This window comes from Cyclopterus lumpus, chromosome 9 (genome assembly GCF_009769545.1).
Source record: "Cyclopterus lumpus isolate fCycLum1 chromosome 9, fCycLum1.pri, whole genome shotgun sequence".
Classification (NCBI taxonomy): domain Eukaryota; kingdom Metazoa; phylum Chordata; class Actinopteri; order Perciformes; family Cyclopteridae; genus Cyclopterus; species Cyclopterus lumpus.
Window position 1 is genome coordinate 27,079,847 of NC_046974.1, and position 14,014 is coordinate 27,093,860.

The window sequence follows — 14,014 nt, forward strand, 5'->3', positions numbered from 1 at the left end:
CCCAAAATTACAAATTTGCCTCAGAGGGCTTTACAATCTGTACGCACACAACATCCCCGTCCCTTATATGCACATAATGGGTCACCGGACACCAACATAATATAAGACCAGCTAACCCTCATCATAATAAGACAGGGGGTCTTATTATGATGAGGGTTAGCTGCAAAGGAATAATAGTGTGTGTTTTAGTGCATCAGCAAGTAATGTATGAAGGAAACAACACACAACTGAGTTTAAAGGAACAGTTCAACATCTTGGGGATATACGTATTTTACCCAGCATGTTAGCACACGTTGGCAAACCATACGTCAACACGATCAATGTGTGATCAGTGTCATCGTGAGCACGCTCACATTCCTGTTTAGCTTGAAGCCTAATTACAACCACTGGCATGGCCGGAGGCTCTTATTTTGACATCCCAGACTTCTGACTGTGTAGGTTAGCCAACATAAAGGGAATGCATGTTATCATCGTACATAGAACGGCCACAAGCACAGAGAGGAAGCACACTGAACACAGCCACAGACCCAGTGAGACCCCACAGCGGTTTCCTGCATCCAGCACTCTGCATTCGGTCCACGACAAGCAGTGAAAGAAATACTAATACACTACGGCGTTTCAAATTATGTGGGGGAACAACAGGTCTGATTATGGAATGAAAGAAAATGGTGTAGGGGCTGGAGACCAAAGGGAGGGGGCGTAACAAATGAATCCCCCCTCCCAAAAAGAACTGGATTCAGGAAAATGCCAAAGTGTTGGTCAGAATGACGGCTGGAGAGGACACAGAGGACAGGACAGTGAAACATAGGACAGTGAAACACATGACAGTGAAACATAGGACAGTGAAACATAGGACACTGAAACATAGGACAGTGAAACATAGGACAGTGAAACATAGGACAGTGAAACATAGGACAGTGAAACATAGGACACTGAAACATAGGACAGTGAAACACAGGACAGTGAAACACAGGACAGTGAAACACAGTGAAACACAGGACAGTGAAACACATGACAGTGAAACATAGGACAGTGAAACATAGGACAGTGAAACACAGGACAGTGAAACACAGGACAGTGAAACACATGACAGTGAAACACAGGACAGTGAAACATAGGACAGTGAAACACAGGACAGTGAAACACAGGACAGTGAAACATAGGACAGTGAAACACAGGACAGTGAAACATAGGACAGTGAAACACATGACAGTGAAACATAGGACAGTGAAACACAGGACAGTGAAACATAGGACAGTGAAACACATGACAGTGAAACATAGGACAGTGAAACATAGGACAGTGAAACATAGGACAGTGAAACATAGGACACTGAAACATAGGACAGTGAAACACATGACAGTGAAACACAGGACAGTGAAACATAGGACAGTGAAACACAGGACAGTGAAACACAGTGAAACACAGGACAGTGAAACACAGTGAAACACAGGACAGTGAAACACATGACAGTGAAACACAGTGAAACACAGGACAGTGAAACACAGTGAAACACAGTGAAACACAGTGAAACACAGTGAAACACAGTGAAACACAGTGAAACACAGGACAGTGAAACACAGGACAGTGAAACACAGTGAAACACAGGACAGTGAAACACAGGACAGTGAAACACAGGACAGTGAAACACAGGACAGTGAAACACAGGACAGTGAAACACAGGACAGTGAAACATAGGACAGTGAAACATAGGACAGTGAAACACAGTGAAACACAGGACAGTGAAACACATGACAGTGAAACACAGTGAAACACAGGACAGTGAAACACAGTGAAACACAGTGAAACACAGTGAAACACAGTGAAACACAGTGAAACACAGTGAAACACAGGACAGTGAAACACAGGACAGTGAAACACAGTGAAACACAGGACAGTGAAACACAGGACAGTGAAACACAGGACAGTGAAACACAGGACAGTGAAACACAGGACAGTGAAACACAGGACAGTGAAACACAGGACAGTGAAACACAGGACAGTGAAACACAGGACAGTGAAACACAGGACAGTGAAACACATGACAGTGAAACACAGGACAGTGAAACACAGTGAAACACAGGACAGTGAAACACAGGTAAGTGAAACATAGGACAGTGAAACACAGGACAGTGAAACACAGGACAGTGAAACACAGGACAGTGAAACACAGGACAGTGAAACACAGGACAGTGAAACATAGGACAGTGAAACACATGACAGTGAAACACAGGACAGTGAAACACAGTGAAACACAGGACAGTGAAACATAGGACAGTGAAACACAGGACAGTGAAACACAGGACAGTGAAACATAGGACAGTGAAACACAGTGAAACATAGGACAGTGAAACACAGGACAGTGAAACACAGGACAGTGAAACACAGGACAGTGAAACACAGGACAGTGAAACACAGGACAGTGAAACACAGTGAAACACAGGACAGTGAAACACAGTGAAACACATGACAGTGAAACACAGTGAAACACAGGACAGTGAAACACAGTGAAACACAGGACAGTGAAACACAGTGAAACACAGGACAGTGAAACACAGTGAAACACAGGACAGTGAAACATATGACAGTGAAACACATGACAGTGAAACACATGACAGTGAAACACAGGACAGTGAAACACAGTGAAACACAGGACAGTGAAACACAGGACAGTGAAACACATGACAGTGAAACACAGGACAGTGAAACACATGACAGTGAAACACAGTGAAACACAGGACAGTGAAACACAGTGAAACACAGGACAGTGAAACACATGACAGTGAAACACAGTGAAACACAGGACAGTGAAACACAGTGAAACACAGGACAGTGAAACACAGGACAGTGAAACACAGGACAGTGAAACACAGGACAGTGAAACACAGGACAGTGAAACACAGGACAGTGAAACACAGTGAAACACAGGACAGTGAAACACACACAACACAGACAGAGAGCCAAGCAGAGGAAGGAGAGGCGCTGTGCTGGGGAGGACGAGGCGGGACGTAGGTACTGCACCTTCTTCCTGTTCTGGGCTAATTTCTGGGCCGTCTGCCAGGCATGGAATAAAGCAGACAGGAGAGTAATGGGTTAGAGCAGTGCACAGGGGAGACAGGGATGGGGGGGCACTGAACAGTGTTTCTGTTCACATGGAATAGTTCCGCTCATGTCGTTTGTACGGTAGTTGTGTATTTTGTGTGTGATGGACGCCCCAGAAGCAGAGCACATCCATAATCCGGTGTTCATCTGCCCCACATTGTTTTTGACCTGAAGACGTTGTGCTGCCCTCTTCATTGGCCTCTCAAAAGTATCACGGCGTATAAACAAATACAAAATGTATCGCAACGCCAAGGAAGGGGAATAATCAGCGAATTAAAAATACAAGAGACAAAACTCACAACAGTTAAAACTGAACTTGATTGAATATATGATAGAATTGTTATTATTTTATTAAAACTTTTTGTAGGTATCGCGATAATATCGTTCTTTTGATAATCCTGTTGTGAAAATCGGATATAATATAAATTATTAGAAAAACAATTATCTTAGACTACTCTATTAGATGTCCTTCTTTTTTTCAAGGCACTCCAGTCGCTTGCCTTCTGTGGTGATTATCACGATGAGATTTGAACCATTTATCAGTTTTGGCATCATATTTCTGCATAGAGTAGACCTGTTCAACAAGTTACCTGTAAGATATTCAGCCTATAAACATGACGCCGTCAAATGAAACGCTCTTCATTTTGAGTTGTACTGCTATTCTCGTGGCGATCGAAAACCCCTCAAACAGCTACATCACGCTGCGCCCACAGAGACGGGCTGATTGGCTCCAGGGCATCGGCCTCCCCTCTTAATTATTTCATAGGCTGTGTAACTACATGAAATGAAATGTGCTCCCCACCTCCTACCTATGAATCCAAAGCTGGGCCCTAATCGTCAAGCAGGAAATGATGATGACATCAAATTGTGGTTTTCTGACCGTTGCAGTTTTAAGTATTGGGCATCCAATCTACAGCAAGATTTGCTGGTCTTTATGTTTATAGCAAGAATTATATAGGTTACCAAGTTATCTAAGCTTCAAATGCAAAGATATGATGCCAGAATAAATAAATATCATATATATGACGTTTATCAACAACATAATAGACTGTAAGTAAATTTAAAAAAAGTTTCAGGACCCTTTATAAGTGTGAAGTAACTATTTAAAAATAAATAGACCGTAACACAATACATATGATAAAATAAAACAAAAAAGATATGTCGTATGGTTAAGGTTTTACAGTCAGGTTTAAATTATTTTAGTTTCATTCTCAGTTTTAAAAGGTGAAACGTGTCAAATCCGCATGCTCCAAACAAATAGGGGGCAACATTTCACCTCTACTGGGTCCATACCAGCTGAATCTACAGCCATCAGTTACAAACATTTTAAAAAGAAACCATGTTAACCTAACCATGTTGCGATTGGGATCCCACCAGCCGTGACACCAAATCCAGCCGGAAAGTGTGGAAGCCGATGACCCTTTACCAATTCCCTGTCCCCGACCTCAAACCACACCCATCTTCAGTCTCCTGCTTATTTATAAGCAGGAGACCAATCGAGTGTGGTCAATTATTCCAAATGAGCTGTGAATGAAAATGCTCTGCTGCCAGGGGCGTGCTTATGAATCTTCAGGCTAGTTAGTGACACCTTCTGCTTCTGACTGTGTTAAATATGCCTGTGGAGATGGAAGAAAGCTATCTTTGAGACTTCATTGATGGGTTTCTCAAATGAAAGTTATGAGTCAAAAGGGACACCCAGATATTTATGGGATGTGTTGGTAAGAAGGGTTCAAAACACATGATTCAAACACATTCTGTGAATATGGTTGTTTTTGGCCCGATAATTGTTTCCGGAGGACAAAGTTCTCTGAAAGTCAAGATCTAACAGTAGAGTTGGACACGGACATGTTGTGGAGCGTGTGTGTGAGAACAGAGCAGTAGTCCTCACAGGAAGAACGTGGCGGTCGCAAAGTGAGGCTTTTGTAGACAGCAGCAACAACAATGACAAGAATATTTGATAGCTGCATCTAATAACATTGTATTATAACATCTAATAACAGTGTAGTGTGTTATGCAATACTGCACATGCAGTGATAATCCATAAAGAACATCCCTACTCTACTTTTCAACACACTAATGTCAGCCAGCATTAACAATGCACCGCAACAATATGAAGAAATCTCTCCAATTTTAAAACTTTGCCATCAATCGTTTTAAATACCACCCCTCCAAAACATCCCTTAATTAACCCATGACTTGCAATAATGCAGCTCGTGGAAATGGATGAAAGACTCCTGCCGTGACCGTTACCATGGAAACGCAGCTCTCAGTTTAGTGCTAGGCTGGACAATGGCGATTCCCTCGGCGCTGTTGTTGCCTTCATAATGGCGTGCAGCTGGTTGTTCACGCACACCTGTGCATTCCACTGACCAACAGGGGGCGGCAACGCGCTAACATGTGCAGGAAAGCCCCGACAAAGGCAACGAGGGAGATTCCAAGTAAAAAACAAATTGATAAATTAATGACTTACACAGGTACTTGTTGACGATAAGGTAATGCTAAATGTCACGGGCCCCTAGTTTCCTAATAGCTGCTAAAGGGAAACTAGATGCCACGAAAAATGGTTGGTGGACTACGGTTTTGGAGCCTTAAGTTTGGCATTCTGGCCGTCGCCATCTTCATTTTTTGAAACTAGAAGTGACACAAGAGGGTGGAGTAAAACTGAAGCTAAATACAATGTTTGTTGGCAACCAAATTGTCGATAACTCCCAGACCGGAAAATGCCGTGGTAGCGACTGGTCAATCACCTTGTAGCCCCGCCCTAAAGCATCCCCTGCTTTATGGTCTGTTTGACTCTGAATTACCATCATTTACTAAATGAACATCACGCTGTATTGAAGAAGACTTGAAACTACAGATTGAGACCAAAAACTCATGTTTACAATGTTTACTGAGGGAATACATCAAGAGAAGTAGAGTCATTTATATAGACTTCTATACAACCAGAGGAGTCGCCCCCTGGTGGTCAGGAGAGAGGATGCAGCTTTAAAACATGAAGCATAGACTTCTATACAACCAGAGGAGTCGCCCCCTGGTGGTCAGGAGAGAGAATGCAGCTTTAACACATGAAGCATAGACTTCTATACAACCAGAGGAGTCGCCCCCTGGTGGCGAGGAGAGATAATGCAGCTTTAACACATGAAGCATAGACTTCTATACAACCAGAGGAGTCGCCCCCTGGTGGTCAGTAGAGAGAATGCAGCTTTAACACATGAAGCATAGACTTCTATACAACCAGAGGAGTCGCCCCCTGGTTGTCAGGAGAGAGAATGCAGCTTTAACACATGAAGCATAGACTTCTATACAACCAGAGGAGTCGCCCCCTGGTGGTCAGTAGAGAGAATGCAGCTTTAACACATGAAGCATAGACTTCTATACAACCAGAGGAGTCGCCCCCTGGTGTTATTGGGGGTTTTAGAAAACAAAGAATATAAAAAACTACTAGATAAATTATGACGCATTGTGCCTACATAATGTCTCGTTAATTTATTTGGTACCAAATCGTAAATGCAGCTGTCTGCCTGAGCTTGGAACACCAGAGAACGACGGCGGCTTGTAAACGTGCAGCCCGCTGCTGAGCGATGTGCGCGTTCACCTTGATGCGGCTGACGGCCTCCTGCGCCTGCATCATGCGGATGTTCTTGGACGGAGTCTTATCCGACAGCAGCTGGGTGGAGCCCAGGTAGTTGGCTGCGAAGATGATCCCATCGATCAGGTCCTCCGGGTCACATGGGCCGGGGACTGGAGGGGGGAGGGGGAAGAAAGGTTCAGTCACTACCTGACACAATGTTTCCCCTCCCACTTTGAGATGAATATAGTAAGAAGAAGAACTTCATTCATCATTGGTATTCATGACACACACATGCACTACCCGGACCAACAGACATGCATTGGGGGAGGGACGTCAGAGCGAGGGGCCGCACAGTATACAGACACCATGAAACCTTCACCAGTTGATTACTTATATTCAGACAATTATTTTTTTGTATTACAAGTCTTCTGAAATGGCATGTTTAAATATGCAAATGAAGCCTTATGTAATGGTAACGTTTGGCGAATTAAGGGGACATTGTTCTGCCCCTAAAGTATGTCATTAGAGAGTGGTAACCATGGAAACGTGTCTAAAAATGAGAACATGTGACTGAGCAGGCTGTATTTTTTTTTACTTTGACAATGTAAGCTGACGCTTGACTCGCTCACAGTGAGAGCAAACATTGAAAAGTGTAACATGTTTCTATAGCATCAGGTGTTCTCATAATCAGAGCAGGACACAGTGGGAATGCCTGTGTGTGTGTGTGTGTGTGTGTGTGTGTGTGTGTGTGTGTGTGTGTGTCCATGATTGAAAGCACTGATGTTCATGTGAGTGGTGAAACTCTCTCTCTCTCTCTCTGAATCTTTCCTCCCTCTCCCTCGACCCTCGGGGCCTTGACATTTAGGAGATGCTGACGCAGCATTTACAACAGATAGATCAGCAGTGCAGATCAATAAGCTGTGTATTACCAGGGCTTCAGCACACTAAACACTGACGGGTTCGGAGGGCAGCGCACACATCTGCCATCACTTCCTGTTTAGACCTAAAACAACATTTATAAAGTGACTTGACCTTAAAAAAAAAGGTACATGTGGAGTAATATAACCTTAAAGTTAAGAGTAAAAACAGGTAGTTTGGGTTATTTTACTTCTATAAGTCTTATTTTAGATGAATGTAGGTGTTTGTATCAATACTTATTTGATCTGCCCCCTGGGAAATAGGAACATAATGGGGGTTACCATTAATGCCTTGTTTTTCATATTTAAACATGACGTTTCAGAAAACTTGTAATACAATAAATTATTTTCTTAATGTCAGTAATCAACTGGTGAAGTTTAATGATGATATTTATTGGCAACTTCTTTTCACCTCATCCACCTGTAGAATCTTCAACATGTGCAATTTGACATCTCTTTAAAAGGTAATTGTATCTAAATTAGTTTATTCTCAGACTAAGTCAGACCTCTTCAGCAGCTCTTACATCCACCAAACTTTACACTTTCATTCCTAAATAAATTGTGACGGTTTCTTGATAAAGTGCCCTCTTGGATGCGGCTCCATACTTTACTCTGGTTGCACCTGATAACAAATACTAAAGGTTAGTGTGTGTCACAGTCCCTGGCAGCCATCTTGTCTTCCACTGTCTAAGAGGCGGCTTGATATTCTCCGTGAGTGTCTCAGACACCGCTGCTGCCCGTTCACCATCCACTCCTCACACCTCGCGCAGTACCTCCCTCTACGCCTCTCCCACTCACCTTCTACATATGTGGGGAAGGACGCGAGGCTTCTCCTGGTCTATTCATGGGGGAAAAGAGAGAGAGAGGAGAGGGATTGCTTTCAAACATCACTTCAACTCGATGTGCAAAAGGGAGAACGGGACTAGAATATCTAATGACGAGTAGAGGACCACACACCTCTTTACTGGAGGGGGAAGATTCCAGGCTGTCGTCCTGCAGCAGATGTCTGCTGGACGACTCTGCTCCTGGAGGGGAGGGCGAGCTTGAACCGGGGGACTGCAGGGAGAAGACACAGCAAAACAACAATAAAAAGGGAAAAAGCTCCATCTTACAGGTATTGTCTTAGGGTAGATATTGAATTAAGGACTAGAAAGCTTAAGGTTATAGTTTTCTAATTTAAGTTTTTCACGTTTTTAAGCGAGCACCCGAGCACCACGCGTGAGAATGATCTGAACTCGGCACCAAGGTTATTTAATGGTGCACCAAACAGTGTGGAGGTGTGAAGAGACACCTTTTCCAAGCGGAGGAACCCAACGCGGCTAACGTGGAGAGCGCCAGCGACACATCTCATCTCCCTCGGGGAGTGTCAGACGGCCTCGTGTGACGGAGGAGGGGCACATTGTCATAACATAACCGCTCCGGCTCAGATAACCTCCGGGTTGTGTGTCCGATATAGCTGGCGGGGACAAAACATCCCTCTCATGTTATCTTTCCATGGAGATGGTTGTGGTTTTATTATTGAGATATCGGTCTCTCTGATGTTTGCCTCAGCACCCCCCAAAACAACAAATATATAAATAATAAAATGTTACATCTTAAAATGTTGTGCCACAGAAGATTTTTTGAATGTGGATTCCTTTATAATTGTATTTATATTTATATATAAAGTCTTGATATAATACAGCGGATCTTTTCAGACACATTTCAATGATAAAGGAGCAGTGTGGGTTTAGATTTCATCCATCACATCGTTTATTCACCAGTGTGGAGACAAGTATGCCAAGATCACTTTTCTCTTTGTAACTTGTTCCGTATCACATTTTTATAGGAAACTTTATTAAAGAAATATAAATGTAATTGCATCATAATGTTGAAATATGGAAAGGTGACCTACTGGTATAAGTACATTTACTGAAGTGCAATACATTTCATACTACCTACTTACTTACTTACTTTATTTATTGAACAGTTTTAGTTACTTTTCAGATTAAGATAAGACACAATATGATTGACAAATAAAAAGTGTTGCATTGTCAGAGTCAGCTACCCTATATGAAGTAGTACCTTTATTTGTACTTTTACTAAAGAAAAAGTTCAGGACTTATTTTTATATTTGACTGAACTAAAGGATCTGAACAGTTCTCCCACCACTGTCATTATCGCAGGATGACAGGGCTCTACAGGTACTAATAGTTTATCATTATGAAGTCATTTTTATCAGCTGTGGGGGAAATAGCCTGAAGAGAAGAAACCAATGATAATTAGTAAATCAGAGAGAGGAATACTGAGGTCATGATCTCCGTATCTTACGTTGAGATAAGCTTCTGTATGAATCCTCAAAAGGGTTTTCAAACGACAAGTTCGGTCTTACAAACGTCATTAAGAACCCTCCACACACGCACCGCTACAAATATAACCCAAAAACCATCACCGACTCGCCGACCTGTCCCCACCTCATCTCCATCCCGCTGCTCGGTCGGCTGCTTCTGCTTGGCTTGTTCCTCCTCGAGCTTCTCTAATTGATACATCCAAAAGTTCTCCATGGATATTGGGCGAGAGCACACAACCCGGCTGAAGCGAACGACAAGAAGTCAGGACGGAGTGGCGTTGAGGGCGGCGAGCTGTTTACAATGCGACGGACTGGCTGTCAGCTGCTCGGGTGACACGCTCAGGTATCAGGGCTCATGGTGGAATCAACAGGCCGGGTTGAGGCGCCCGTCTGTGGCTCGGCCGGGTGCACTCTGTTGACAGCGGGACGTTGTGTCTTTATTCGTCAAATTAATTTACACTTTATGTTGAGGACGCAGTACTCACACAGGGGACTTTAAAGCAGAAGTTCTGCTACGTTCCGATCACGGTGATATAAACAGAAAAACAGCCGATGTCGTTCTGTTATCGGATACTCAGTGAATTATTTAACTAGTCTTGCCCTTTACCTTTTTTTCTTTTCTCCCTCACTGAATAAATCATTGGGAGAAGAGGGGAGACAACAGGAGGGGGAGAATAACAAATGGAGGGATCTCTTTTTAGGCCGAGAAAACAATGACTGGTGAGGCGCCGCGCACTATCCAAATGACTGGGCAGTTCTACACAGTGGGGAAAGGTTTCTGAGCAGAGGGCCCATCCATAGAGACAGCTTGCAGATTCATGAGAAGATTTGCTTGAATGTTTGTTTTGTCTTTGTGATAATAATGTGTCATTGACGAGCACAGATCATGCCATAATGATGAGGCAGTCTGCGTCCCCACGTCATCCCAAAGCTGTTGGATGGGGTTCAGGTCAGGACTGGAAGCAGGATATCGTCGCCGATATATTGTATGACTTATGGAGCATTACGATTTATCTTCAGCTGAATTAAAGTATGAGGCCTAACCAAGACAAGCTGCCCTGGTAATAATGGTAATAGGGTTGCAAAATTCCGTCAATATTCATGATGGAATTTGGTTATTCATGGAAAATATAAAATGGAAATATGGGGGTTGCTTGCTCCAGCTATGTTAACCTTGTAGATGTAGAATCCATTAATCTACTAAATACATCCATTAATCTGTCAAATACAGACGTGTAAAATGTTAGCCATTAGTTAGCTAGCTAGCAAGCTAACTAATGGGGAAAGGGAAAGCAAAAGTCCACATGTGTCCAAGTGTTGAACATTTACTTCAAATCCTCAAGACTTTTCTGTTTTTTGGATTCTCCGTTCACTGTGGAGCCATGAGAGAAGTTTGCTTCAAGAATTCAAGGAAGCACAGGGTGAGTCATTGATATATTAATGATCATTTTTGGTGTAGTATTCCTTTGAAGCCTTAAAAAGGCGGCTCAGGTCGAGGATTGAAAACCACGACAGAAACACTTCCTGCGTGGTCACTGACATACAGCCGAGAGATTATTTGAGCTGTAGCTTGCCAGAATTTGACGTGTTATGGCAACGCGCCGCCATCTGTTCCACGCGGCGGGGAGGTGTCGCGATGTTTTGCCTCTAAGCTGCGATTTGTCCAGTCGGACAGTACCTGAGCAGAAGGACATGAGTTGTGAGACCAATACTGTTGGTGGTTTACATTAAGTGTTCCGGCCTTTCTGCCCAGTCTTACCACTGTGATACCACTAGCGGTAATGGAGAAAACTCTGGTTGAATTCACCCTTTAGAAGAAGTGAAGAAAACCAACACATTTATATGCAAACAACAGTTGACTAACAGAACAGACACACTATCCAATACAACGTGATCGATAATAGCCAGAGCCGCTCTACTTACATCACCCCCCAGTGATGGCTGTAGGTCACACTCTGCAGTGGGGCTCAGGTCCTGCCTCATTACCCAAATGGGTTCCTTGGGCTCATCAGGCGTGTATGGAGATCTCACCGTTCTGGTCTTTACCTCCTCTATGGCCTCCTTAATGTCCTTAATGGCCAGGGATATTGCGTCCCTCTTCTCTTGACTGTTCCTCACTGCTCCCAGCTCCTCTGAGGGACTCGCAGCCTGTTTCCTGGCTGGCTTCCCTGGGTTGGCAGATGTGTTGTTTTGGTCCGAGTCGGTTTGGGACTCAGGTTGTTGGGGTTGTTCCTCACCCTGCTGAAGCTTGTTCTCTTCATCTATGGTGTCCTCCAAAGAATGTTGAAGACTCTGAGAGCTCAGGCTTTCTTTGACCTCAGCCACGATGCTATCGATGTCCTCTTCCTGGTCGCAGCTGTCGGCGCCTGGGTATGGGGCAAACTCTGCCTCCTTCTCTGGGCTGTCTGACTCTCCATCCGAGCGTTCGTCGTAGTGGCGCAGACGGGAGCCCACCGCTTCCTGCTGATGGTAGTCCCCGCCTCCCGCCCGGCCTTCCAACAGCTGAAAGCCGGCACGCCTCTGTCGGAGCGCCTCTGTGTCCTCTGTCCCGTCTGCAGCAGATGAAACTGATGCGGGAGCATTGCAGATTTCCTCGTAAACGTGCTCAGAGAGGGAGTAAATGTCATACGGCTCGGCGTAGGCTTCGTCTACAAGGGCGCCATCTAAACTCTCCAAGCTCTGACCAGCGGAGACATCGGCCCTTCCTCCGGAGTGGCTGAGGGGCTGGGTGTAGACGTAGTTGGAATAGCCAGTGTTCAGCATCTCCTCTGCTTCATCCTGTCTCTGGGGGTTTGGGATATCAGGCAGGGGTTCACGTGGCTGTGGCGGGGGCTGCTGAGGGTAGTTAGGATGTAGATGGAGGTGTTGCTGTTCAGCCTCGGCACTCTCAGTGTATCCCTCCGCCTCTGGCCGTAGCTGGACTCCGTAGTTCCCCGTCTCATCTTCCGCTTCTGGCTGCGCCTCAGGCTCCAGGGTCGTCATCACCAGACCGTCGTCCCCCTCGGCCCGGTCGGTGTGGGTGTGGAAGCCGCTCTCGGTGCTCGCAGAGCGGGCGAGCACTGAATCGTCCCTCTCTCGTTCGTCTTCCTGGGTCATCTCCGCGTGGCGCTGCTTCTCCTGTTGTTGTGCCAAGTTTTCTGCTTTCTCCGCCTCCCTCTGCTGCTTTTGTCTGTGCCTCTGCTGCTGGGCTCTGATCCGGGCCTCGCTGTCCCCCTGTCGGCGATAACGTGTCACCGCGGGTCGGGGAATGGACTGCTGGGGCTGCTGGGACTGCTGGGGCTGCGGAGACTGAGCTCCTTGTTGCAGCTCCGCGTCTTGCTCCTCCTGCGGCCTGCGCTGCTGGGCCACTCTCGCTCTGCTGACAGCGTTTTCTCCGGCAGGTGCTTCAAAGCGTCTGTAGCGCTTTTCCTGGTTGCTGTGGTTACGGGACCGGCTGCTGTGGTTGTTGTGGCGGAGGCGAGGAGGGGCATCGGCCTCCTCCATAACCTCCTGGCCGAGCTCCATCTCCTGGGGGTTCATGGCTGTCCGGTACGGGTCGGTTGAACTGAGTCGTGGAACGGTTTTAGGAGTCCGTCATCAGCAGGCGCCTCTACTAAGTCAGGGCGAGGGCTGCTGGGAAGAGACTGAAAGTGGCAGAGAGAAAGGGAGACAATGTGAGTAAACAGAATGAGTATGATATAAGTGCAAAGTATTGTTCAGTTTATGGTCATACCAGAATCTGACACAGAAATTGGTGATTTCTTGCAAAATAGGGGTCGCTGGAAGTTTGGTGACAACTTGACTACTACAGAGCCGATTGGCAAACTATTGTAGCTGGCGTGCTAACCACTCACACTCTAGCTGGCCACATTTGTATACCAGTCTCATAACCCAGGCCTCTTTTTTGAAGTCGTTTGCACTTAGTGTGAAACTTTCACAAGAAATAACAATAACTTTTCGAGGCAAGAAAGTTCCAGGTAGAACTAAAAATCACGACAAGGCAGAAGAAAAGAAAAAGGCAAAACCACTGTGGTCAGGATGGAACCTGGCTACTTTGAAATTTCCAGAGATAAAATACCAAGGAAGACTAAAGGCTAAACACCTCAAAGCCCGGGC

The 14,014-nt window shown here is 45.2% G+C and overlaps 1 protein-coding gene across 4 annotated transcripts in view; it reads right to left on the reverse strand.

Moving 5' to 3' along the window:
• apba1a (amyloid beta (A4) precursor protein-binding, family A, member 1a) overlaps nt 1-14,014 on the reverse strand; it is a 40,560-nt gene that overhangs the window by 11,793 nt on the left and 14,753 nt on the right. For 3 of the 4 annotated variants that reach the window (XR_004609989.1, XM_034542227.1, XM_034542228.1), the window contains 5 exons: nt 11,843-13,542; nt 8,548-8,646; nt 8,389-8,428; nt 6,698-6,843; nt 3,022-3,054 (listed from right to left, as the gene is read on the reverse strand). Coding sequence is in view for 3 of the 4 variants with exons in the window: in XM_034542227.1 (XP_034398118.1) it covers nt 3,022-3,054; nt 6,698-6,843; nt 8,389-8,428; nt 8,548-8,646; nt 11,843-13,438 (1,914 nt within the window). In the remaining variant the exon portion in view is untranslated. The remainder of the gene's footprint in view (nt 1-3,021; nt 3,055-6,697; nt 6,844-8,388; nt 8,429-8,547; nt 8,647-11,842; nt 13,543-14,014) is intronic. The other variant, XM_034542229.1, reaches the window with a different exon arrangement.